The sequence below is a fragment of the Lepisma saccharinum genome, chromosome 14 (genome assembly GCF_977018435.1).
Source record: "Lepisma saccharinum chromosome 14, izLepSacc3.1, whole genome shotgun sequence".
NCBI lineage: Eukaryota > Metazoa > Arthropoda > Insecta > Zygentoma > Lepismatidae > Lepisma > Lepisma saccharinum.
The window spans coordinates 61,451,735-61,479,447 of NC_139242.1; the positions used below are offsets into that span (position 1 = coordinate 61,451,735).

A 27,713-nucleotide genomic window follows, 5' to 3' on the forward strand; every position below is an offset into this window, starting at 1 on the left:
AATTAAACTAATTAATTAATTAATTATAAGAATTATTAATTTATTATTATTATTAATTAAAGTATAATAAAACAATGGTAATGTGAATTTGTAGAAAGTTTTCGAAATAACACCCCCCTTGATGAAATCCTGCGTACGCTACTGCACCAAGGTGAACATAGGCCTATATATATCTCGCAGGATTGCAATTTACGAGCAAAAGAAATGCTAAACTGGTGACAGTCTTTGTTGTGTCATTTTTTTTGTTGTTTTTTTAAAGCAAGACTGCATTTTGTTCAATTTCCTTTTCATTTCAATTTTTAACCTGAAACTAACAAATTTAATGGCCATTTTTTGCACTTTTTACGTCATTTTCCCCCATTTTTTAGGACATTGTAGAAGTCATATACCTATATTTTTTAGATCATCAACTTCCGCTCTCTAATTAAATTATATGTGTCAACAAATATCCTTTTACTTGGTTCAAATATTAAAATTGGAACTTAATTTTCTATGAAGCCAAAGGGTTCATGTTTGAACTCCTGTCAAAAGGGGGAATCTTATCCAAGGTTGAAATGGAAATGGTCAGTCTGAATCAGTAATTTAGATGGGGTCGCAGGTGGGTTGTGATTCCAAGAATGAAACCTATTTTGTACAAGTTTCAGGAATTCCATACATTTGCAAATTCTGTTTCGATTGTCTCAAGAAAGGTTGTCCCAGCATTGTCACCCTGTCGTATTTTCGCAAAGTGTTGACTAGGTATTTGAAAATGAGTTTCCAGTTTTCGTTTCTGAAGTTACATTACTCCAATATGCCAGAAGTTTAGAGCCAAGTTTGAACCCAAACCTACATCTTCAAATGCGCCAGTGAATTATTATGACCACATATATTGCCGACCTCTGTGTGCTACAATAGCAGGGATCCCAGGTTAAATCCCAGTATGGGCATTTTATGTGAGTGTCCCTTTATCAATTTCATCACTCATCCTCATCCTAAACTTGATTTTCTAAAACATAAAATGCTAACCAAGGCAAAATTTATTGTATAAAAATATACACTAAAAACGTAACATTCCCACCCTTTTAACAGGATCTTCTTCAGACGATCACTCTAGTTTTTTTTTATTGTGTATCTTTGTCTGAAGAAGACTCTGTTAAAAGAATGGAATCGTTACGTTTTCTGTGTATATTTTTATACAATAAATTTTGCCTTGTTCAGCATTTTATGTTCTCTTAATATGGAAACAAGGCTTAAGAGTGTTACATTGATTTTCTAATATATCATTCCTAGTTTTGACTGAGGAATGATTTATTCAAATCGCTTCAATTTGTGATTTAATGAATTCAGTCTCTAGATGCCTTAAAGTATGTCTACTTTTTTTTGGGGGGGGGAGCTAGGCTTTCCTCTATAACCTGATTTATAACCTAGCATGAAACATGACAGCATCTTTATTTGCATAATAACATGCTTTAGTTATGACTGCTGGCAGCAAACATCCTGTTAATACAACAGTGCATTTAGTTCATTGGTTTGCCACCAGAGTGGAAAAGTTGTGTTCCTTGTATTCTGTTTTCACTCTACTGTACATTTGAAATTGGAAGTTGACTAAATTTTTTAAAATTTTAAATTGTTACATTGCAGGAGGCAAGTAATGTAGTGGACATAAAATCATGGCCCCTGACTCTGGATACTGATGATATGCCTAAGAAGAAACTGCCAGGTGTATACAGAGCACCAACTGCTGAAATGCTTGCGTATTTGGATTTCAGGTAATTAAGGATAGTTATAAATACAGTAGAATGTTGATTTTATATTTTTCAGGGAGCCAAGATGAAGAAAACTTAAAATGCAGAAATATTCAAATTTTATAGCATAAATCTGTATTGTGACCATGAGGATTGAATGTGCACTGTGGGGAAAATGTAAAATCTGGGTTCCACTGTATCTTCATTTTTCTGAAGGAAACAATACATCAAATTGTTAGACTACATACAACACATTTAAGGGCAGGAGGAACGGTTTTAATGTCCAGCGAGATGCAAAGTTCTAAACAGCCTCTCTCTCAATGACCTTTCCATGCATCGAGTTGGGGAAAGGGAGGTCTGTGCACCGGATGGTTGTAGGAGGGGGGGAAAACTTAGAATTACAATTATGGGGGTATTATTTTATTTGTTCTCTTGGGAATAACCAAACTTCCGATGATGTAGAAAAACACATGAATGGAAAGAGGACACGTTGAAGATTTCAGTTGTCGTAGGAAAAGTCTCAACTCCCATTTGATTAGCCGTAACTTGGAAGTTGTTGCATTTTTTCCCCTCCATAACGAATGCATGGGAAAAACACTTCCACTTGCAACATGGGGAGAAATTCATACTCTCTGTCGAGTTTCTCTTAGTAGCAGTGCCCATTCCGACAAAATAGAAATATTTTACACCTGGTCGAAACTGTCACTCTTCACCTTTATGTATCGATAAGTATTTGCGGTGTCCTATTTTTCAAAACTTGAAATGCATTAGCTAGTGTAGTGGTAATGTAGTGTGCTAGTTTAGTAGCTGCTCTTAATTCACACTTGATTTTCCCCTGCTAGTGTTTCAACTACTGGTATGCTGGCTGGTATAAAGATGTCCCATGCTGCAGTCACCTCTTTGTGTAGGTCTATGAAGCTAGCTTGCGAATTGTACCCATCTAGGCATATTGCACTCTGCTTGGATCCATATTGTGGACTCGGCTTTGCTCTGTGGTGTTTGAGTAGGTGAGTACCCTGTGCCAAGCAGCCAAATATTTAGTTTCTTTTATGTAATGGGGATTTTCTGATATTTTGTAATTTTGTGATGGTTGTGACACTAAGGATAAAAATTACAAGAAGTGTGTGTGTGTGAAAGAGATCGGAGTAATACCGTATTTACTCATGTATAATGCACACTTTTTTCCAAAATTTTTGCTCCCAAAAACTGTGGTTGATTTTTCATGTTTACGGAACCCTATCATGTTATGTATTGTTGTAAAGCTTGAATCCTGCAGTTTCTGAATATGGAAACAGTATTCCATACAAGATAACGACACTAATGTGAAATGCGGTTGAAATAAGTTCATCAAAAAATGAAGAAACATTCTGATTTTTATGGTACTTTGGATGAAAGAAAACATAAGAAAAAATATAATAAAAATTAAAATGTATTACTGGCCAAATAATATGACATACATGGAGTGTGTAAATTCCTTAATGGAATAAATCTTGTGCTGCTAACTGCTATTTGGAAGGTCCTGTATGTGCCTCGTATAAATGTTACATTAGTCACGGGAAAAAAAAAAAGTATAGATTTTGAAAAAGAAGGAATGAGCAATTGAATAGGTATGACATCATTCACTCTTGATCAGCATATCAACAGATTTACAACCTACAACTAAGAAAGCCATTTCTTGAAACTGGATAGTACTGCACATTTTATACGAGAGATATAATTTTTTGTCACTTTTACCCATCCAAAACCAGAGTGCGCATTATACACACACGTGCACTATACACACGTAAATACGGTACTTTTTTTCTGTGGGCTATGAAGAATGCTGTAATTGAATGACAAATTTCAAGATTAAGTCAAAGACATTTTAATATTCTAATAATCTATGAAAATATCAATCAATATTTTTAAGCAATGCTTGTACATTGATATGTACTGTTACAATATTATGCAGGGTATAAAGAATAAATGTTAGATTAGGTAGGTAAAGTTTGATATTTCCACGTTGCTGTGTTTGTTGACGCAAAGTACTGCAAAATGGGAGTAAACAAAGCAGTGATGTGCTACCGTCTCTGTCCTATATGCCATATCATATGTTAATGAAGGTGGTGGTCCTTTGAAATTAATCCGACCATCAAAAACAGCAACATGGAAATATTGAACATTATGTACACAATGCTGTAATCAAGAGATTACTTGAAAAGCAAAATTAATGCAATTGAAACTAACAGCAAAAATAAAAATATCAGAGAATTTACAAAGGGATGGCAACCTGTAGTAAACTTGATAAAAGATAAAAACTGAATTTTTGGCTGATCCAAGTGATATTTCAAATAGATGTAAGAACTACTTTAATGACCTTTTAAATGTTCATATAGGAGATAAATCAGAAGTAAATGAAATACACACAGCAGAACCTTTAGTTCCAGAACCTAATTTGACTGAAGTTATAGGTGCTATTAAAAAGGCTAAAGAATAGCAAAGCACCTGCCATTGATGTAATACCAGCTGAATTAATTAAGTATGGTGGGAATATGTTAATACGTGTATGTCAAATTCATAAATTAATTTGTTTAATATGGAATGAAGAAGGAATTTCTCAACAGTGGAAAGAATCAATCATTCTTTGTGTGTTTAAATTAGGTGAAAAAAGAACTGCAATAATTACTGTGGACTTTCTCTACTCTCAACAACATGTTAAATGAATGTTAAATAATATTTTATAAGACAAACTCCATGTGCTAATGAAATTGTAGGTGATTATCAATGTGGATTTAAACGTAACATATCAACTGTTGGTCATATTTTTTACATCAGACAGACACTTTTTTTTTACATCAGACAAACACTTGAGAAAAAGTGTGATTATAATCAAAATGTCCATCAGCTCTTCATTGATTTTAAAAAATCATATGATTCGGTTGAAAGATATAAATCATATAATATATTAGTCGAATTTGGAATATCTAAGAAGCTTGTTAATATGATAAAGGTATGCAACAGTGAAACAGATAGTAAAATTCGTGTGGATATTAATATGTCTCACAAATTTACAATTCATGATGGGTTAAAACAAGGAGATGCATTATCTCCATTGCTCTTTAATTTTGCCTTAGAATACGCTGTTAGGAAGGTGAAAGAGACTAATGAAGGTCTAAAATTAAACAGTGTGATTCTATTGTCAGCATATGCAGAAGATGTAGACTTACTAGGAGATGATGTAAATACAATTAAGAATAATGCTAAAGTATTTTTCAAAGCAGCTAAATTGATAGGTTTGGAAGTTAACAAAGAGAAAACTAAATATATGCTTACAATTGATTAGAAAATAAATTTCCTTCATGTTTCAGAGATTGAAAACATAGGAAAAAGGATCAAGATGGGAACAATTACAAAATATGTTGTTTTATGTAAAGTAAATTAGCAAATATGCAATACCCTGGCAAATATGTAAAAATATGTAACATAAAACTTAGGCAAAATCATGTCAGTTATATAATTCGTAGGCATTTTCCTGTTCAAGAAGGGAGTAGAATATGTAATTACATACAAATCCAAGCTCTAGTCATAAGTACTAATCATAGTAATAAACACAATGGAAAGTTCTACAGTAAAAAAAAAAAAAAAATAGTTACCGTATTTGATAATTGTCTAGCATCTTTTGTTGAAAATTAGTTAATATGTTTAAATGTACTTCCAGTATATATTCTGGTCATCATTCCATTCTCATTCCTCCATCGGAAGTGGAGGTGAATCCAGCTCTTTGGCTGACGGCCGTTAGTCAATATAGAGTAAGGGACACATTCTGCTCATATGGTAAGTTGTAGTGATTGTGGTGTGATTGGCTTAATGGAATGTTCAGTGTGAGTCAACAAATTACCATAATACTACTGTGTAATTTATATAATGCAATTTTGATGTACTCATTTTAACATTTTGTAAAATTAATTAGAAAAGTTACACATTCACTAAAAAGAATTAAAGACTAATTACATGACGGAAAACAATTGAACATTGTCTGTTAAAGTCACATTAGGCAAAAATCCTGTATAAAGTGAATTGTGAACTATGTGAAGCAAGTGTACATGTTAACAGTAATACCTTATATAAACTCATCTGTCCTACCATTTTCACAAACCATTGCCTAGCAGTCCACCAGTGAACTATGTTGCTCTTGTGGAAATTTTCCATAAAACTTAATGAGTTACTTATTCTTTTAAATGCTATATGTTTCGGTGCTGTGAGTCTCACTGTGTGCACAGTTTGCAAAATGAAATCTTGGAGTTCTTTTGTAGTAACTCTGTGTATATAATTTTCTGAGCTGTTGTGTGGAAATGTTCTTGTTGCAACTTCCATCTTGTTCAAATGTTACTGTTTGTTTTAAGTCCCCTTTATGCACAGAATAGTTAATTGGGACTGGACTTACAGTTAAAGTGGGATCCGAACCACTATATGCCTCCACCGGGTATTAAACCTGGGACCCCTTGATCAGAAGGTGACCTTTTTTGTGCTTGTAAAATTGTAGTTAAAAAGAAGGCGAGTTTTGCAGTGCAGCTAAAATATATCATCCACTACTTTTGTAGATGTTTCTGAAATTGTTTGTTACATCAGTAGCACCAGTTCCATGAATACTACCCAAACCTTCATCTGTATATTGATGTAACAAGACTTTTGTACTTGATACAGAGTCTGATGAAGACCTTGCTAGAAGGTTGAAACGTTACGTTTTAGTTTATGTTTTTAATAAAATAAATTACTGCCTTGGTCAGCATATTTAGTTTTTCATAATTCATATAATTATTTTAGGAGGGAGTTATGATTGACAAACTTATATATAGAGTGAATAATTTTATGAAACTTTTGTAATTGTTGTTGTACTATGCAAGATTGCCATATTCGTGATATGCTAAAAGTCTTACATGGGTAAGAATGCAGTTTATGGAACAAACTAGAAAAATAGATAACTAGAGGTTCATTCAGCTGAAATAGGTATGTATTTTGTATAGTGTTAATTAGGGCTGAGCTGATACCGTGCAATACATTTTGGCATTTTTGTAGGCCTTTGTGAGGCCTTCAAAAGAACTGCAAGACACTTTTATAAGACTCTAATTATCCTGAATATTATGCAAAATTTGAAGTTTTCATTAATTTCTCACCATTTTTATTGAAACACTATATTTTGTGATTACATTCCAGGTATTTTCATATTCTGATGTAATTGTTGAATATTTTGAATCTAAAACTCTCGTAAATTTATTTGTTCATTTAATTGGAGTGGAATATTCACACACTAATATTAATAAATATTTTGAACTACTTTCTATTATTATAATCTTCAAGCGTCAGTATTTGTGTCAGTGGGAGTTGGTAAGGGTATCGTTTCAAAGTGGTAATGACTCAGCCCTGGTATTTATGCCTGAAGTCAACGCCTATGGTGAAATACACCCACAACAGGTTTTCAGACAATCTTGGTGATAAAATTTATAATGTTCATTAATGGCCCAATCATTTCCCTCACCAGGAATAACCATAATTACAATGAGATGTTCTCTTGCAGGTGTGATGGAGCTGTGTACAAAGGGACTTGGATCCTCCGTAACCCAACTGAAGCAGAGGGGAGTGAACCTGGGGTGTGTACGAACGTGTGTGGTGGTTGCCGAGGAAAGGCCCCGCATTGCTCTCACCAATGGCTTCTCTAAACTTTTCTCTGCCCTCGGTCTTAGTCCTAGAGCTGTCTCGACAAGTTTCGGTTGTCGAGTGAATGTTGCCATTTGTCTACAGGTAAACTACTAATAATAATAATACTAATATTTGTCTCAGTAGAAATTTCTGCCGGATGTGGTAATAAAGCAGGATGTAGGGAGGCAATTTTGTTATGCTTTGATCTGAGGAATGGTAAGTCAGAGGCAATGATTTCTAATGTTTGTGTGTGTCACGACATGCTATGGGGAGAAAATTTAAGCATGGACACTGGCCTAAGGGATGTGCTGAAATCTAGAAATCAAAGTTTGTTGCCAAAAGATAGCTTTGTAGAAGACAAAATACATTAGATTCATGTGAGAATGATAGAATACAGAAATGTCTATAAAAAGGTAAGCTATCTGCTGTGCATTTTGCGATGGCATGAAGGCACATAGGAGTTGTGGACGTACAGGTTCCTCACATTCTAGATCTTGGCCATATTGGAGATGTGATCAGCGCCACACTCTAGCCACTTTTGCTCCCTTTTGCCCATTGATTAGAGGCTGGGCAAGCCCCAGAGCTGCTTTATACAGGGACATTGCAGGAAAAATTCCCATTTGACCCTCCCTGGGAATTGAACCTAGTTTTCTTGCATGACAGTCACACACTCTACAAACTGGAACATCACGGTTATGTAGAAATTTCTAAATCTCTCTAATAGATTTGTGTACAAACATAAGTTAGAAAAATGTAATGAAGGAAAGAATAAGACTACATCACATCATCCTGGATGTGGCACATACTGTTGTTAATATTGCAAATTAATTACTAGAATTATTGATAGTATGAGAGAGAGAAACATTTAGAATTGCATGATAGTTTGTGGAAGAGGAAATTTAGAATTGTACAATAGTAGGGGGAGAGAAACATTTAGAATTGTTTGATAGTATGAGTGAGGGGTACATTTAGAATTGTATGCTAGTATGGGGAGACAAACATTTAGAATTGCATGAAGAAGAGGAACATTTAGAATTGTTTGATAGTATGAGGAACACAAACATTTAGAATTGTATGATAGTTTTAGGAAGAGGAACATTTAGAATTGTTTGGTAGTATGAGGGAGACAAACATTTAGAATTGTTTGATAGTATGAGTGAGGAAAACATTTAGAATTGTTTGATAGTATGAGTGAGAGGAACATTTAGAATTGTGTGATAGTATGAAGGAGAGGACATTTATTAAAAGCTGCAAATTTAATTTTTGTACATGAGATAGTCCAAAGTATAATTAATAGCTACGTGATACATTATAATATGCATCTAGTTGAGAGTTAACCAAGAGAAAAAATATTATTTTTCTTCCATGTCAAATGTCATGAAAACCTTTCTTTGTATGACGTAGGGTGCCTCAAGTCCTGAGCCATCCACTGTGTATGTTGACCTTCGAGCACTGCGAAATGACAGGGTATCGTTGGTGGAGAGAGGAAGTCCTCATTCATTGTGTGTCATGGAATCTGGCAAGCTTCTTCCTGGCGTCAAGGTCATCATAGCCAACCCAGAAACCAAAGGGCAGTGTGGCGATTCGCATTTGGGAGAGGTAACCTCATTGCTAGTCTCTAATCTTTTCAGTGCAAAAATTTTAGAACTACTAATAAATGTGATATTTACAATTTTTGTAGTTTTTAAGTAAAAACTAGACAGTACAGGTTAGGTACAAATTACTATCCTTTTACATTAGAACCCTCAATTTAAATTTTGTAGTGGTCCATGGCTAGAAATATTTTAAAGCGAAAATGTAAAATTCTGAATATTTATGAGCAAGTTTTTTTTATTTTTTGCCCAATGGCAACACTTTTTAAATTCAAATTTTGATCAAATGAAGTTATGAGGTGAATTCTATTGTACATTGTTTTTATAAAATTTAAGTATTATTAGCATTTAAAATGCATTATGACACAGAATACACTGTCAGTAGGATTATTTATTATACATATATAATCTTGATGTTCAGTGTTAATCAAAAAGAATGGTACAAAAGTAAGGTTAGTTTATTTTTAAGTGAAAAGCGATACAAAAGCAATTCTGATGGGAAAGAAGAAAGGAAGGTTGTAAATTTATAGCCTGTGGTTGTAGTTGACGTAAAATCAGCTAGAGGTGCTACTTGATAGCTCAAATGGCAACAATGAAGGTAGAGCAAGCATTTTGCATAATGGAATTTGCACGAACAGGGCCAGTTGTTACAGTTCAGAGACACTTTCGTGCAAAATTCAAGAAACTACCACCACATAGACACTGCATTACAAGCTGGGTGCAGAAGTTTGAATCAACTGGATGTCTGTGCAGTAGAAAAATTCCCGGTCAACCAGGAATGTCGAGGGAGACAGTGGATAGGATTCGTGCCGAGTCCCAGAAAATCGACAAACCAAGCAAGTAAAGAACTTAATGTGCCACAACCCACTGTATGGCATATTCTAAGAAAGCGTCTATGCTTTAAACCAGCGGTTCTTGAACTTCCCTAGACCACGGACCCCCTTCAGAGATCACTCACCCTCGTGGACCCCCAAGAATTAACTCAAAGTTTAAAGCCCGGAATTTGCATCATACATATTTATTTCTAGTATTTCATCACTGAGTTCCACCATTTAAGAAAGGAAAAATTAAATGAACGCACACATTTTATTTTTGTTTGCATTTTAACAGGTGGGCTGAAAAGTTCGTAGGCTAACATAGTAAAAAATATTTTTTTGACAAAATTCGATTTTATTATTCAATATAGTTGCCTTCGAGGGCGATACAACGATTATAGCGGTCATACAATTTTTCGATGCCATTTTTATAGTACGATTTCTCTTTAGCCTCAAAATAGGCCTCAGTCTCGGCGATTGCCTCTTCATCAGTGCTAAATTTCTTTCCAGCGAGCATTCTTTTAAGGTCTGCAAACAGGAAAAAGTCACTGGGGGCCAGATCTGGAGAATATGGTGGATGGGGAAGCAATTCGTAGTCTAATTCATATAATTTTGCCATCGTTTCATTGATTTGTGACACGGTGCATTGTCTTGATGAAACAGCACTTTTTTCTTCTTCAAATGGGGCCGTTTTTTCGTGATTTCATCCTTTAAACGCTCCAACAACGCTATGTAAAGTCTCAGCTATCTCGATCAACTTCACTTTACGATCATTTAAAATTATTTTGTGGACTTTTTTGATGTTTTCGTCGGTAAAAGCCTCTTTGGGGCGTCCACTGCGTGCATCGTCTTCGATGCTCATTTCGCCTCGTTTAAATTTAGCAAACCACTTCTCAACGGTTGATTTTCCTGGTGCAGAGTCCGAATAATGTTTATCAAGCCAAGCCTTGGCTTCAACAGTATTTTTTTTTTTCGCCAAAAAGCAATGCTTTATTAAACACACGAAATTCTTTTTTATCCATTTTTTCACAATAACAAAAGCTGCTTCACTCACAATGCTATATCTCACGAACTAATTATCCGGCAGCTGTGAAATTTATACACGTATCTTTTGAAGGTTAGTACTAAGTAAAAATCACATGGATTTAATTCTAGTAACGCCATTTATGAGTCAGCCTACGAACTTTTCAGCCCACCTGGTATTGTAATGTTAATTGTAGCAATTACATTCAATTAATCAAAAGTATATAAAATAAAATTTTTGTATTAATAATGAATACTAACAAGAGATGACACAACACTAGTTCTTAATCTTATTTCGTGTGAGAGAGATGATGCTGGATTTCACTGACAAGTTGTGATATATCGGGCTTAATGGTAGAAATCTGAATCCAAAGTTCTGATTCTACATTTTCCAAACGGTTTCTGTACTTGTTTCTAAGATAGATGAGAGCAGCGAATGATTTTTCACATAAGTAGGTTGTTACGAAAGGCATTAATGCTTTCATGGCCTTCTTTGGTAGTCCAGGTAAAATCATCCTGTAAGCAAGCCCAAAAGTTTGCAAGTGTCTTTTCTTTTAACTGCATTTTTAGAGCACCATCCGTTGTTACCTCCATGAGTTGGTCTTCTGCTTCTGTAAGCTCTTCTACTTCATGCACGCTAACTGAAAATGGATCCCTGATCCAATTTTTGCTTGCATCAGGCACAGGAAAATATTCTCTGAATATTCTCTGCTGCAACTGTTTCAAATGTTGTGAGAAGAGTGACTTGTCGTTCTCTGACAACTCTTCTTCCATGCAAGGAAGAAAATGTGAGAAGTTTGGAAAGGTCTCCTCATATTTTCCATTCAGTAGACGCTGATGCCACAGCTCCAACTTTTTGATCATTGCTTCGATCTTGTCTTCAACTAAAAAGATGGTTACTTTTCCTCCTTGAAGACTTAAGTTCAGATTATTTAAATGGATGAAGATATCTGATAAGTATGCTAATTATTCTTATTTCGTCTCTCAATTCCCAGAATCGAGACAAAACTTTACCTCGTGACAGCCAGCAAACTTCACAGTGCAAAAGTTGATGATATTCACTGTCCATTTTTTTGCAGAGCTGCTCAAAAAGTCTTGATTTCAGTGACTAGCTTTTGATGAAATTTACAATTTTCACATTCATTTAACGTCTGTTGAAACTCTTCTGGTATTTTCTTGGCCAGTAGTGCATCCCTGTGTAAGCAGCACTGTGTTGCCGACGGGGCGATTTCTTTTATTCGTGCTGCAAGTCCAGTAAGCCTTCCCGACATTGCTCGTGCTCTATCTGTGTTAACTCCAACGCATTTCAACCAGTCCATATTATGAGATATTATAAATGTGTTTAAGCTGGCAAATACTTCTTCAGCTGTAGTGTGCGTCAAATAGGAGATGAAGAGTAAGTCCTCCTAAACACCTTTGAGATGTTCATACCAAACGCGAAGCAAAACCGAGCCAAACAATCATGCGTCCCCCTCACAAACACCATCCCAGGCAATTCTCTGCCAAAACATGCATGCTGTTGCTGTGGGGGCACTGGCGATGCTTAGTCATGTCTACGTTTTCGACTTATCTACTTAAATTTATTTTACCTCAGTACATATACACCGTAAATTTGTATAATTTTCGTTCTCTTATAATCCATTCTTAGCATTAAAGAGTAAATGCTCTTGTCTTAGTATTTTTCCGAACCTTTGTGGAACACAGAGGGTTTTGCGGACCCTCTGAGAGGGACACGTGGACCCCCAGGGGTCCGTGGACCACAGTTGAAGAACCGCTGCTTTAAACCATACAAATTGCAACTCATGCAGGTGCTGAAAAATGCAGATATGCCAAATGCCAGACCTTCTGCATTGAAATGCAGAATCTGTTCGAAGAAGAGGATGGATTCACTGACAGGTTAGTGTTTAGTGATGGATCGACATTTCATGTTCGCGGGAAAGTGAATCACCATAACATTAGGATCTGGGGTACAGAACACCCTCATACAATAGTGCAGCAGGAAAGAGACTCACCAAAAGTGAATGTGTTTTGTGCAATAAGCAGACGGAAAGTGTATGGACCTCTCTTTTTTGCCGAAGCCACTGTTACTGGCCAGACCTACCTGGACATGTTATCAGAATGGCTCATGCCACAACTGGAGGAAGGTATTCCAAATTCCATCTTTCAACAGGATGGTGCTCCTCCCCACTTCCACAACATTGTTCGTGCGTACCTCAATGCCACCAGACCAGGTCGTTGGATTGGCCGTACTGTGAATCAAGATTTGGAAATGCTGACCTGGCCTCCACGATCCCCAGATCTTACTCCATGCGACTTATTTTTATGGGGGTTTATGAAAGACACTGTGTACGTTCCTCCATTGCCACAGGGCATGGATAATTTAAACCAGTGCTTCTCTCATGGAGTGGAGCTGATAACCGAGGATATGTTGGAACGCGTCTGGCAAGAAATGGATTATCGTTTTGACATCTGCCATGTTATCCAGGGTGCTCATATCCAACATTTGTAATTGCCCAGGTAAATTTACAACCTTCCTTTCTTCTTTCCCACTAGAATTGCTTTTGTATCTCTTTTCACTTAAAAATAAATTAACTTTACTTTTGTACCATTCTTTTTCAATAACACAAATTGAAACAAAATGTTTCCATTTCAAAAAAATATATTGTTTATGTCATCAGGGATTGAAGGGTTAACTAAACAGAAGGTTCTTGTGGCAAACTGGTAGTCTTGAGTGGACAGGAAGTGGACATGTCAAATAATTATGTTGTTGCCAGTACATCTATTCAGTAATGTTGTGTCTTTTAGATGAAAAGTTCCTTTTTTATATATATTTTGCCTTCTTTGAACTGTGAGTACTCATTAATAATAAAGATATACAAATGCAAGAATGAAAAATAAGATTAATGAAGATGTCAAAGGAGGAATACATGTATTAAAAACTAGAAATAATGTTAATGATAATGTATATGAAACATTGGACACATTTTGTTTTAATTTCTGTGCTGTATATACTAAGATTATATATAAATAATATTAAAATTTTCAGTATCGTTTGCTGCCAAACATAATCAACAAGAGTCTTGTAATGAGATTATTGCTTTATCCTTGAAGCAATTTCTGTTGCACAAAATAATCATTGTAGTAACTACTCTATTATAGAAATTCTTGGCATTTTATTGAGAGTAACACAGAAAATATTCCATACAATAATACCTTTTCCTTTTCATATTTCAAGTGACTAGGTCCTTAAAGAGGAAATATTGTTGTAGTAGGGACTTTTTAGTGAAGTGAACGAAATTCACTCCTACTAGTGTAGTCAATAAACTTATTTTTTGTCTCCACAGATCTGGGTGCAATCAACGCACAATGCCAGTGGGTACTTCACCATTTACGGTGACGAAAGTGATTACGCTGATCACTTCAATGCAAGACTAGTCACAGGCAACACAGGAGAAGTGTATGCCCGCACGGGTTACCTGGGATTCCTCAGGCGAACCGAATGTGTGCAATCGGACGGAGGTGAGGAATCCACAGAAACAGCCCAGCAAGAGACCTCAGGTGCAGCAGCAATCTAAGCTTCTACCTTATTTGTATGCTTAGTGTAAATGCATGTGCATGCAGGCATTGTTTTTGTTTGTGTTCTTTGTTTATTATTTACTGTTGACTAGGGCTGAGCCGATACCGATGCCGATGTATTGGTATCAGAAAGTATCTGTTGATTTTATTTGCCGATGCTGGCTGATACTTTTCTGGCATTCAGAAAATGCCATGCGACATTTTCGCAGAGTCTCGTTATCCTGGCAATTATGTAAAATTCAAAGGTTTTTTTTTTCCACCAATTTTGTGTGATAAAACTGAATTTTGTGATAACATAACATGTAATTTAATATTCGTATGTGATTTTTGAATATTTTAAAGTAAAAATCTTGGTAAATTGATGTATATAATTAAAGTGGAATACGTAATTTTCAAGTATTGGTATTGGAGGGAATCGGTGAGAGTATCAGCATCAGTATTGGCTCAGCCCTACTGTTAACTGTTTCATAATCCAGGAAAAGACTAACACAGTTTTTGTTTTGTGAAAGATATCGGTTTGACTGGCATAACTGTTTGGTTTGAGATGGGTTCAGATAGCCTCCTGTTTTCACACTTAGTAATTTATTAATATAGTTATGCCTAATAAGTCAGTTTTCCTATTTGTCCCTGGTATTAGGCAAATAAATCTGGTTTTTGAGACATGGCAGCAAATTAATGTACAGAGATGACATACTCACTGGGTTTTGTGAAGATTGTATTAATTCCTCTTCCCCAAGATGATGCCACCGAAATTAATAAGAGTATTCAGAAAAAGAGTTTTGTTTTTGTATATGAATTGAACATTGGGCACCATTGAGATGTTTTGAATGTTCTGTACAATTCTTAATCCCATTAGATTTTTCCAAGCAAGATTGTGTTTAATGTTGGACAAGTTCATCAGTGATACTTTGGGTTATTTCAATATCTTCATGTTCAAACAAGCTCAATGATAGTGTCTATAAAACTGCTTTTTAACAGCATACCTATTAAATATAATTTCTCAAATTGAGTGTTCTCTGAGAACAAAGTCCTTAATGTACAGTTGTAACAGATATTACAGTTTACATGAGAGAAACAAACAAGTGCAATTTGTAGAGATGTTAGAATTTAGATTGTTAGTGAGTTGACTAGATAACACCAGCATATATATTCACAGTTCCTTCCAACAAACCTTCTTGAGGCACAATTTATCATTGAATTTCAATTTTATAATTTCCTCTGCCAGCCTCTGTGGTGTAGTGCTTGGCATAGTGCACTACATAGCTATGGGGTCTTGGTTCAAACTGTACGTAAATCATGGATTTTGTGTTTTGCACGTATTCATCAGTTCATCCTGATTGTTGTCGTTTACCTGAAGAGGCAGAAAAAGTGATGTGAAACAACCAACAATTGATATAGAGAAGAAAAAAAAAAGCAAGTCCACTCTACTCAAAAGAGCAATTGCATTTTCATGAAATATGGCCAGCAATTTCATTTGACTCTTTTTACCACGAATCTTTGTCTTGCATTGATTGCAACACTGTGGCTATTACAGTAGCTTGTTTCATATTAAAGTGTAATGCAAAATGTCTCTCTCAGAAATGCATGTTTGTACTGCCATGAATTGTTTCTTAGTTTGATATGAACAACATAAAATGCAATATAATACAAAAGGTGCAAGTTATTGCATTGTACGTATGCATATTTCATATATAGGCTTTTATGAATGCTTGTAAAAGAATAATCAAGGAACAGATAAGAAAGATAGCAAATTTAAAGCCTGTAATTACATGTTAGATTGTGTAAATAAACTCGGATATGTTGTAAACCAAAGGTATGTGGGTTGTGCAGCATTTAAGACACCTGTTTTTCATGCAAGAACAAGAAGAAACTACGGAAATGAAAACAATGTGAAAGTAGAATTGAAAATTTGAAATTTTTAAAATGAAAATACTAGGTAGACTGTGATTCATAATTTCTTCTGATATTTCAAATATTCTGCAGATATTTTCATGTCCTCTTTAGTCTTACACTTGTCCATGTTGTACATATGCAGAAGTTTTGCTTTCGTTTTGTAGTCAATGCTTAGTGCTTATCCTTAGTGCAGTGTTAACACATTCATATATTTTCTAGAAAAAGCAAAATGGAAAGAGATAGGTTGCACCTTTTACACATACAATATATGTTGCTCTTAAGATCTCTATGTTGTGTTCTTCCCCTACAAATCCCCCCCCCCCCTTGCATCAAGGCATAGACATCGCACTGATTTACACTGCATATAACACTTCCCCGCTAGTCCTCTCTTATTTTGCAACATGTGGTGCTGATTCATGTATGTCCCATCCTTCACTTCCTTCCCACCCATGGCCTAGTTCTTCAAGCGCTCATTGCTGCATCGAGGTGGTTTTGGAGGTAACATTCTATTTTACCCACAAGCACAAGATCACCAAATTATTAGAATAGTGAGAGAATTGTGTTGGCGAAACAATAATGTACTAAAGAAGTGATGTAACTGTAATGCAATATAGTAGGGATGGGCCAATATGAAATTTTGGCCGATACCGATAAAGTACCAATATAAAATTTGCCGATACCGATAACCGATATTCTACCGATCCGATATAAAATTAGAAATGGTCTTTGAAGAACCTGAAATGATCATTGATCTCCTTAATAAATGTGTGTTTCAAGGTGACTGCAGTGCAAAATAAGTTAAATATTTACACATTTACTTTTTTAGAAAAAAGGGCATGGAGATTATCCATAAAAATTACAACAAAATGGCAGAATTTTGCACTAAATTATAAGATATTTATCAATATATCGGATCGGTAAAATAATCGGTAATTTTACCGATAAACCGATACACCGATATTCCTATATCGGCTGATACCGATAGAGTACCGATTAATCGGTCCCATCCCTACAATATAGTATTTATTAATTCCCGAGTTTCGAAAACAATATCTAGCATTTCCCATCCTGTAATTTTTAGGTATTTCATCTGTGTTCATGTTACTCCTTTTGCCAGATTGAGTAAGTTCTGATTGTGTGCAAAACTGTATCCTTTCTACTAAAGTGGTACCAGATTTCTGAGTTTTGCATAATGGCTTATTATTTAGCCTGAAACTACACTTTGTTCATTCAATATCTGCTTGCTGTTGCCAGTTGCACAAAACAAGCATTTCATTGTTGGAAACTACTTTTTGTTATAAGTTTGATGAGTCAATGTGTACTATTGGTTCTAGTCTAAATTTGCCTGTTTTGCATCTGTGTTCAAAAGGGGGAAAAAAATGAGCTTCGAATTTCAAATATATTGCAGCAGGTATTAATATGTTCTCAACTGAAGACATATCCACAAATTCATACAACAGTTCTTGCTTATTGTCTACCATATCACAACAGACATATGATTGTAAGGTTAAAAATATGAAGTAACAGTTACAAGATATCAAAAATAAGGTCCGTAGTAAGACTTGTCAAAATGTTATCACAGGTTCAAGTTCATAAAAAGTGTTTGACAACACTGCACTCATCACAATAAAATAGTAATAAAGCATATGCCTGAAGCAGTAAACAAAAGAACAAGTTCAACATTTACATTATAATGCCAGTAAAACTGCAGATCTAATTTTATAATACTGTATTCATAAAAGCCTTGTAATCTTGGTTGCTTCCATTAAAATCAAATGCTGATCTCCCTGGTCGATCCAGTTCCACAACCGTCATAGTATTTATGTTAATGAAACCTGTTCATATCTCTCAATGTGAATAATAAGGCTACTACTATTTTGACAAATAAACATTTATTTGTCAAAATAGTTATGGCCTTGTCATTCACATTGAAATGTACATCAAGAGGAAGACAAATTAGCCCTTATATTCAGAACTCAAAATATGGTTCCCTACCAGTGTACCAAAGGCAAGAATACTGTAGGTTAAGTGGAACACCCTTCTTGAACTTTACTAAATAATACGAGGGTCATCCAGAAAAAAAGGAATGTTTTGGTGTAAATCAAACGACAAATGATGTGCGCAAAAAGATTATGGTGTTGCCGCCAATGTATTCAACCATGTAGTGACAGTATCTTTGAGTTTTCCAACCATGTGCTCTCCAAAAATTTCTCGATTGTGACAGGCGATGAGACATGGGTTGCCTATTGAACACCTGAAACCAAGCACCAGTCAATGGACTGGCATTATACTGGATCACCTTCCAAGCCAAGAAAGGCCAAGCAAACACAGCATGCTAAAGGTTCTGGCAGCTGTCTTTTGGGATAGTAAAGGCATCTTATTAATTGATTTTATGCCTCGGGGAGCAACAATAAATGCTGAGGCCTACTGTTAAAGGCTCTGTCCTGCCATACGAAACAAACAGGGTGGTTTAATACATTGGCGGCAACCAAGTACAATGACGGTATCAACAAACTGGTATCATTCTATAATACGAGGGTTATTTTTTAAGTAAAGTCAGTTTTCCAAAAAAACGAAGTAAGTAAATGTTTATTTTCTGAATTTACATACACTTCTCTATTTCTCTATATAATTTCCGTGCTGGTTTAAACATTTATCGTAACGAACTACGAGTTTTTGGTTACCCTCCTCATAGAACTCTGCTGCCTGTGAGATAGCCAGTTACTCACGGTCGTTTTCACTTTTCATCAGTGTCTAAATTCTTGCTACCCAGGAAGGTCTTCTGACTGCGGAAGAGGTGGTAGGTGCTAGGCAGAAGGTCTGGACTGTATGCGGATGATGATCTGATCGAATCTTTTGGCTGGGAGATATTCGATCATCCGCATACAGTCCAGACCTTGTGCCTAGCAACTCAGAGTTCTATGAGGAGGGTATCCAAAAACTCGTAGTTCATTACGATAAATGTTTAATCCGGCAAGGAAATTATGTAGAAAAATAGAGAAGTGTATGTAAATTTTTGTATGTTTTTTTGAAAAAACATTTACTTACTTGGTTTCTATTACAAAACGGACCTTACTTAAAAAATAACCCTCGTAAGTACTTGATGGATATGGGAAATGTAGAGTAAGGTATGTAGTTTCTGTACCATAAATTTTAGCACACATCATTTGATGTTTTGTGTTTTACACCAAAACCGTTCCTTTCTTTCTGGATGAACTTCGTAATTCTTAATTGTCTATATTGTTTGTTACATTTACACGTTAAATTAATAAAAATAATACATTCCACATCCACTTGGCATTTCAAGCAGTGCTATTCTTTGCAAGTCATATTGGTTACAAGGAAAAGGCACCATGTGATTTCCTGAAATGTCAACAATAGAACAAGTGAGAAAGTGTTTGTTGAATGCAATTTCCAAATTTGATTAATTTGAAGTGTAAATTTTGCTGAACATTACTTGAGTTTTTGTAGTTACAGGCTTGGAAGTTTTGAAAATTGTTTAATTTGTAATGATTCCTGGATTAGTTATACTAAAAGTAGTGGCTGATTAACGGAATTGGTGTGGATATAAGTGTAAACATGCAGACATGTTGTGTGTAATGTATGATTGGTGCATGAAATATTAGTATTTCTAATGTGGCGAGGTTAATTTTTGTAATAGTAGGCAAGATGGAAGAAGGAGAAAGAACCTGTGTCAAGTAGCTTTAAAAACTTAGTGGTGAAATAATGCTCAGGGCCAAGCCCTGCCAAGTTGCTTTTTTATTGGATTACATGTGGTCAGTGCGTCAACTCCCCTCTCCGCTGTTTTCCAACATTCGGGACCAGCCACCTACATCTTCTCTCCAAGTAGCTCCCCAGTTGTTCTCAAAATACTGGATCAATGCCGAAATTTGGGTTTGGGAACTCGCACTGGGAATTGAACCAAGACCACTTGCACGAAAGAGAAGAGTGCTAACCATTTTGCTACATGGGAGCCCAGATTTACAAGTACAGAGTGATTTTTTTTTCCAGTTAGGGTCATTCAGCCACAACTGATACTTTAATAATTTTAATCTGGCTCACAATGAGAATGTGATCAGAGGTCAAATTTTAATTTTTGTTTCAAATTTTCTCTATTTAGAGTTTTAATTCTGTGATATTTTCACAATTTTTGAACGCTCTTTTCCCAGGGCGATCTGAATTTTAGGGAATGTTGAGGGGAATGCAGAGAGGTGTTTGATGTATGTGGATAAAATCAGTATTTGTAAATATTAGTGACAAATACCAGTTCTTCGGAATCTTTCCCTCTAGCATGATGTGCTAACAATACTTTTGACAAATACTTCAAAATAAATCATGAGCAACTTGGTCAGATACACTATCTGATTTGGAGTAGAAGTTTTCTAGAATATTTTTTGGACCGATTTATTCATAACAACTGAGCGCTTGTTGCAAGCTAAAGTAAAATTAAAGAATGGCAAACATTTTTTGATAAATGTAGATAATAAAATGACATTCTATTGTGTTTAAAGCCAATGATGGAGCTCTATAAAAAGGAAAATTCTAACCTGTGAAAATAGCCAATAGGATATTGTTTAAACTTCTTTTTATCAGCACATGCAGCAGCTTGCTTTTTTAGGCAAAACAGAGCAGCCATGATGCTGTAAACATCTATGTAAGTTTGATCTGATTCACAAGCACATCTCAGTAGAGAAAACTAAGAATGCATTTACCAATCATATTTTTGAAGCAACCTGTTATTTGCTGCAACAATCTAGTATGCTTTCAAAATATCCATTTCATTGCTTTGAGGGCATTTTAACCAAAAAAAAGAATCCCAACCCTGAGATGTGATCATTGTTGCAAACTCTAGGATCAAGATCAACAAAACAATACGCTGATAATCAGTAGCGTAGCCAGAAATTTGCACCTAAAATTAAGAAACACAGTGGCATGGCCAGGATTTTGGGAACATAATTAAACAATTTGCCCCTGAACCTATATGAAACATATTTTAAAATACAATACACACAATGCAATGAAATTTAAAATGAATTTAGACTCGCCAAAGGTTATAAAACAAAATCCAGTCTCAGTCTTGGCAAAATGGATCTGTTGAGAACCTCCACTGACCAGACATTAACCGCATTCTCTTGTCTTCAATTCCCTGTTTCCCCAACTTTCCAAACCCAGAAGTAACCTTGGGTAGTAAGATTTTCTGTTAATGCAGTAAATACCAAGGCCAGCTGACCGTGGAATTCCAAGAGTACAGCTTAATTCTACCCACCTTCCTTCCATGCACTGGGATCACTCCACCCATTCCATAAACAGGGATGCTATGACCAAGTGTCAACTCGCAATGTATCGATGCCCAAATTTCAGTTTAACTATGAGACATAGTCCTCGGACAATTAACGGAATATAATTTAAAATTTAAAAAAAATATATTGAAAATGGGGGGGCTTGAGCCGGGTGAGCTCCCTCCTGCCTATGCCACTGCTGATAATAAATTATCAACAGTGAAATATTTCTAACCTTCTCTTCTTCCATGTAGCTCTTGATATGTTGCTTTGTACTCTGAATGTAGTAGAAAACTTGACTAAACCAAAGTGCCTGAATGTGATGCGTGTGCTAGTATTCTGTCTGCTCTGATGTGTGGGGAATTTTTTTGTAATTCTAACTCTGTAATTTCCTTTCACAGAACTCCATGATGCAGTGTTTGTGGTTGGAGCTCTGGATGAAACCATAATGCTTCGTGGCATGAGATATCATCCAATTGACATAGAGAATAGTGTGTTGCGATGTCACAAGAAGATAGCAGAGTGGTAAGTGTCATGTTTGTTTCCAGATGAACTGATTTGTGTAATTTTTGAGAACTTGTGCATGGAATGAACTGATGTGGAATTTTTGCCCATATGGATATATCACCAGTGTAAAATTTGCTGATCCGATATAAAATTGTAAATGTCCAATGAATAACTGGAATGGTTTACACACCTACTTAATTAATGTGTGGAACGAGCTGCCTGCACTAGGTTCATCCTTAGGAAGATATTACACCAAAGGAATAAGCAACATGTGACACATGTCGCTCAAGAATGCACCAACCACTGGCTGTGTTTCACACTGCAGTGACGTCACATGTTGTATAAGCCTACATTTGATTGGTCACTCTGCTTTGTACTCTGAAAGTAGTAGGAAACAATTGTCATTTAACACTTTGGTGTGAAATCTTTGTTCGAAAATGAAACTGCAGTAAATTACTATCTATAGATAAACCAGATATGTAAAATTATTGGCAATTTTGCTTATACTGATATGGCTATATTGGCCAATACCAATCCAGAATATGACCCATCCCTAGTACATTATAAGATGGAAATTGTCTGTTAAATTCCATTTCAATGCATGTAGATACACAGTAGGACAGTGCCTTGTCTGATCATCTGAAGATTATAATAACAATTTAATTGTTAAAATGGAAGATAAATACTCCACTACAATTAATCCATGTAATTATGTCCAGAGTTTTGCTTAAAATTATTAATAAATTCACTTACAAGGAAACAATCATTAAATCAACTTTGGAAACCCAATGCTTATTTTGCCCCTAAGACCACAGCGTTTACTTGGTTTAAAAAGAAGACATCTTTGAAGAGGTATTTGTCATTCCACATTCCCTGCTAGGGATAACATTTCTAAATCGAGAACAAGTCTTCATAATTGGTAGGTAGGGATACGCGTTATTACCAGTCTGTACTACAACATGTTATGTTTATCCGTTTCAGTGCTGTGTTCACATGGACCAATTTGCTCGTTGTGGTTGTGGAATTGGACGGAAATGAAAACGAAGCTCTAGACTTAGTCCCGCTAGTCACGAACACAGTTCTAGAGGAGCATCACCTCATCGTAGGGGTTGTGGTTGTGGTGGATCCAGGTGTCGTTCCCATAAATTCCCGAGGGGAGAAGCAACGAATGCATCTCCGGGATGGATTCCTTGCGGACCAACTGGATCCAATTTACGTGGCATATAACATGTGAAAACATGGAGCGTGGACATGGGAGATTCATGTTGGCTCCTGAGAAAATGTGGTATTCCCAGCTGTCACGTACAGTTGTGGCCGATAGCCGCCAGGCAGGCAAAAAATATTGGTGGACGTAGCATGTGTGTTATAATGTAGCTAAACAATCAGAGGTTACTATGAGTAAAATATATATATATATTATAAGCTTGCATCGACAGCTGTTCATGGTAAGTGATCTGTGAATGGATTCTTGTAAAGAATAAATACAGTTTTATGGTCAGTAAGGGTTTGGGTGTGGGATGAAAATTCTACAGAAGCCTTTCACTCCATTCCATGGTATTGTAATTCTAACGCACCTGGCTTGTACATTGAAATGTACAAAGGCTGTTAGCCAAGGGTTGTTTGAGTGAGAAGGCTTTTTCGGATAAGAAAGGAAAATAATAATAATAATAATAAAGAGTCCCTGCATAGTCATTCAGGTAAGCTTTTATTAAATGTACTACACAGCCTCAGTATTTTAAAGGCGTAGGACTAATGTTTAAACTACATACTCTCCGATTCTGGTAATTGTTAATTGGAAGCAGTTTAAAGATTTTTTTTGAAAGAAAATAAAACAAAATGTGTGCATTAGACTTTTTGAATACTATATTCCCAATGCATGCCGTTTTTATCAGATTTTTCTTGTAATCAGTAGCTTGGGGAGGCTGTGAATGGGACATAACGACAGCCCAAGCAGTTTTTTGGTGAATAAGAACATTGTTTCAATTCAGTCAGTGTGTCATTACTAGCTGCAATAGCTTTAAAAGACGAACGTTACGTAGGGGTACCATACATTAATTTGCTTGTGCCAACTTTTTTCTCCCCGACCACACCGCTTGACTTTTTTCCAAGTGTGTTGCAAAAATAGATCCCAGCACCTGACTCCACTGTTCAGACATCCAGGATGAAGAAGACTGCACGTCCATCCACAGTGCAAGAAACAGTGCTGCACTGTCTGTGCACCACAATCTGCACAGTTCTCAATGTCATATAAATGTCCAACGTCTTTCATATTTCTAAGTACAAGGAGTACGAGGAGACCATAATATTATAGGAGAGTGGATATGTGTAGTGGACAAGAATTGCAATGCTGTGCTCATTTTTTTTTTTTAATTTCACGTCTACCATTATGTTCATGTAATGACCAGCCAGCTTCATTAGACAACCATATTGTTGTGCATTTTCTGCATGTTAATTATGTTACAGCAAAATTTCAAGGTCCATATTTTTTTTCATATGAAGCGGCATCACTTCTTTTGTCATAAAGTATTTAATACATTCTTCAATGTAGGCCTGGGCAGCTAGGCTGAAATCTGTGTTCAGATTTTTTTTGTTCAGTTCATCGATCAAACAAGTGGGTGCATATGTAATTGTTGGATTTAGGTCTTTGCACAAGCATAATTCTAACATACCATGTGGAGTAAGGCAATTATGCATTTTTGTGACCTTTTTATATGTTTTATAACTTGTATTTATTTCATACAGATGATGTTTTTTGCAAAGAAACACTAGCCGTAGTAATTTTTGGACTGATTAAAAAATAATACTAAAGAGAAAATAGTACAAGAAATTGTGTAGGCATTAAGGTTCTGAAGATATTGGACTTGTTTCAAAACGTGTTTCTAAATATTTGAAATTTTTATACTGTAAACATGGAAGAAAATGTTATCCCTTACTTCATGTGGTGTTTTAAAAAATGACTTTTTTATCAGTTGCAAAATCAGATGTGGATGATATTTATAGATAGCAATCCGTGTGCAAGTATGATTCCCCTTTCCCTTTGTTCCTTGGACTAAAAAAATACTGTAAATGTTATGTTTATAAGTGTATTTTATGTTATTTTTAATAGTCTTTTAAATTTATCAATAGACAATTTTTTATGTAAATATAGCACTGAGTAAAAATTCTTTCACAGACTTTTTGAGATTTTGCGCATAAGCTTCAGGTGCTCAATTCGCCATTTTTTAACCAAAGGCGTCTGTTGTAAGATGTCACATTAACTTATGAAACTTTTTAATGAAAAAATATAAGTTAGAAGGCTTTCAGTGTATCTTTTAATATTGGAAAGAAAAGGCTCTGTTTTCAGAAGGTTCTGTGAAGGAATGTTTTCGAAGAAACTTGCAGCTGTGTAAACCCTACCTTGTTGTACATTTGATAGTGGAAGGAAGATTTAAAAAAAAAAGAATAAAATTTTACTGTATTACATTGGATTTTTGTGTATATCAAATCTTCAATGACTTTGTGAATATTTGTTATCTCCGGAAAGGAAGATAGTGTGAGCATTTTCCCATGTTTAGAATAAATGTACTGTACATTTTGCATTTGCTGAGTTCTTAATTTCTTTGTCTGAAAATTCCCTCAACCCTTTAACCATCTTTATGGTTGTATGTGTATGTAACAGCTTCATAAAGAATGCCATGAAATATGAATGGAAACTTGATCACATGCGAGTCTGCAAAGAGCAGTGGTACTAATGGATGGCACTTGTGCCTTATCCTCACCATGACTGTTTCATTGTATGTGTGTTTCCAGGTTTTTACATTTCCAACCTGCATATTCATTTTTAAAGCAAAACAGGGGGACGATCTAGAAATCCAAAATAGTAGGGATGGGACCGATTAATTGGTACTCTCGGCATCAGCCGATATAGGCATATCGGTTTATCGGTAAAATTACCGATTATTTTACCGATCCGATATATTGATAAATATCTGATAATTGAGTGCAAAATTCTGCCATTTTGTTGTATTTTATGGATATTCTCCATGCCCTACTTTCTAAAAGATTAAATGTCTAAATATGCAATTTCTTTTGCACTGCAGTCACCTTGAAACACACATTTATTAAGGAGGTCAATGAACCTTTCAGCTTCTTCAAGAATAATTTCTAATTTTATATCGGATCGGTAGAATATCGGTATCGGTAAATTTTATATCGTTAATTTTTCGGTATCGGCCAAAATTTCATATCGGCCCATCCCTACAAAATAGTCACGTACAAGTATTTTAGATATGATTGTTGTGACAAAGCATGCAATAACACTTCAATGCTTCAAACGAGCTTCAGTGGTCTAGTATGCATAGGCGTAGCTACGGGGTGTGCGTAGGCACACCCTAATGGGCTGCTTTATCAAAGAGAATTAAAGGCAGAGAGAAAATAAGCGGCAGTTTGTAAGAAGTTGAAAATGTCATTACTTGGTACAAACTTGTGCATTATCGCTGGTGAAAAGAGTGTCTATAGATTTTCGATATTTTGATGTCATTGGAGAAAGAAGATATTTACTGCATTCTACTCTGTACTACAGCGATTTTCTTCTATACCTGCCACAAGCTGCACGTGTGAGAGAGACCTTTCTCCAAGCTTACCCAAGTTAAAACTAAATTAAGAGCAACTCAGAAGCAGGATAGATTGGAAGTCCTGCTCTTGCTATTTGTGGAACAGAAAAAAACTTAGTCTATTGATGTTATTGAAGTTATTGATGAGTTTAAGAAACATTGTACCTTTTGACAGACGTCTCTTGTTATAGATGACGTGTATTTTGATGTATTTGTTTGTAAGATTTATGAACATTTTGTGTGTCTGTAATTTCTATGCAATTTGATTTTTTCCTACATACATATATTCAGAAATATTCAACACTGTCATTTAGTGAATTTATTTTCCTTTACAAACGTCAGTGCAGTTAAAGAGCCAAGTGATTGTGTTGCAAAATATGCTATTAAAAAGGTACAAGACCTCATTGTTTTCCCTTTGTGCACACCCAAATATAAAGTTCTAGCTACGCCTATGCTAGTCAGTAGAACATCTGTCTGCCATTCAATTCTGGGGTGGGTGATCTCTAAGGTCAGAATTTTTCCAGCCTTGTCCCTGCATAAAGTGGCTCTGAAGTTCACCCAGCCTCAAATACCTGGTGGATAAAGGCATCCAGCGTGTGGTGCTGATCACATCACCTCCAAAATTGGCTGAGATATAGAATGTGTGGGGTTCTACTTCCAACCCCCCCCCTCCCACCTTATGTGCCTTCATGGCTATGTGCAACGTACAGTGTGTTACTATTCCTAACCTTCATGACAAAACAAAATTTTCTTGTAAGTACCCTTTTATGCTGAGAGGGTAACCAGGACTGGACATGGAGTTTAAAGTGGAATCTGAACCTCTGTGCAATGGGCTTCCACCAAGGATTGAATCTGCAAACCCGAAGTTGAATTAGGTTGTAAAACAAGGACCACTAAAAGAATAGAGGCACTTGCAAAGAGAGGAACATGTGGCATGTGTAAAAACTGCTCCATTTTTCAAGATATTCTCGGACACCTCATCGCTAATCCAAGATTCACACAGTCTGAATGGTACATAGGGGTGTAACTCTGCCCC

The 27,713-nt window shown here is 35.7% G+C and overlaps 1 protein-coding gene across 13 annotated transcripts in view; it reads left to right on the plus strand.

Annotated features, from left to right (window-relative positions):
* DIP2 (disco-interacting protein 2) overlaps positions 1–25,663 on the plus strand; it is a 513,412-nt gene extending 487,749 nt beyond the window's left edge. For 11 of the 13 annotated variants that reach the window (XM_083135760.1, XM_083135758.1, XM_083135762.1 and 8 more), the window contains 8 exons: positions 1,621–1,748; positions 2,567–2,731; positions 5,422–5,537; positions 7,279–7,502; positions 8,805–8,999; positions 14,175–14,388; positions 21,980–22,103; positions 23,067–25,663. In XM_083135760.1, coding sequence (XP_082991886.1) covers positions 1,621–1,748; positions 2,567–2,731; positions 5,422–5,537; positions 7,279–7,502; positions 8,805–8,999; positions 14,175–14,388; positions 21,980–22,103; positions 23,067–23,319 — 1,419 coding nt within the window. In that variant the 3' untranslated portion in view covers positions 23,320–25,663. The remainder of the gene's footprint in view (positions 1–1,620; positions 1,749–2,566; positions 2,732–5,421; positions 5,538–7,278; positions 7,503–8,804; positions 9,000–14,174; positions 14,389–21,979; positions 22,104–23,066) is intronic. The other 2 variants (XM_083135753.1, XM_083135755.1) reach the window with 1 other exon arrangement.
* Positions 25,664–27,713: the final 2,050 nt, after the last annotated feature.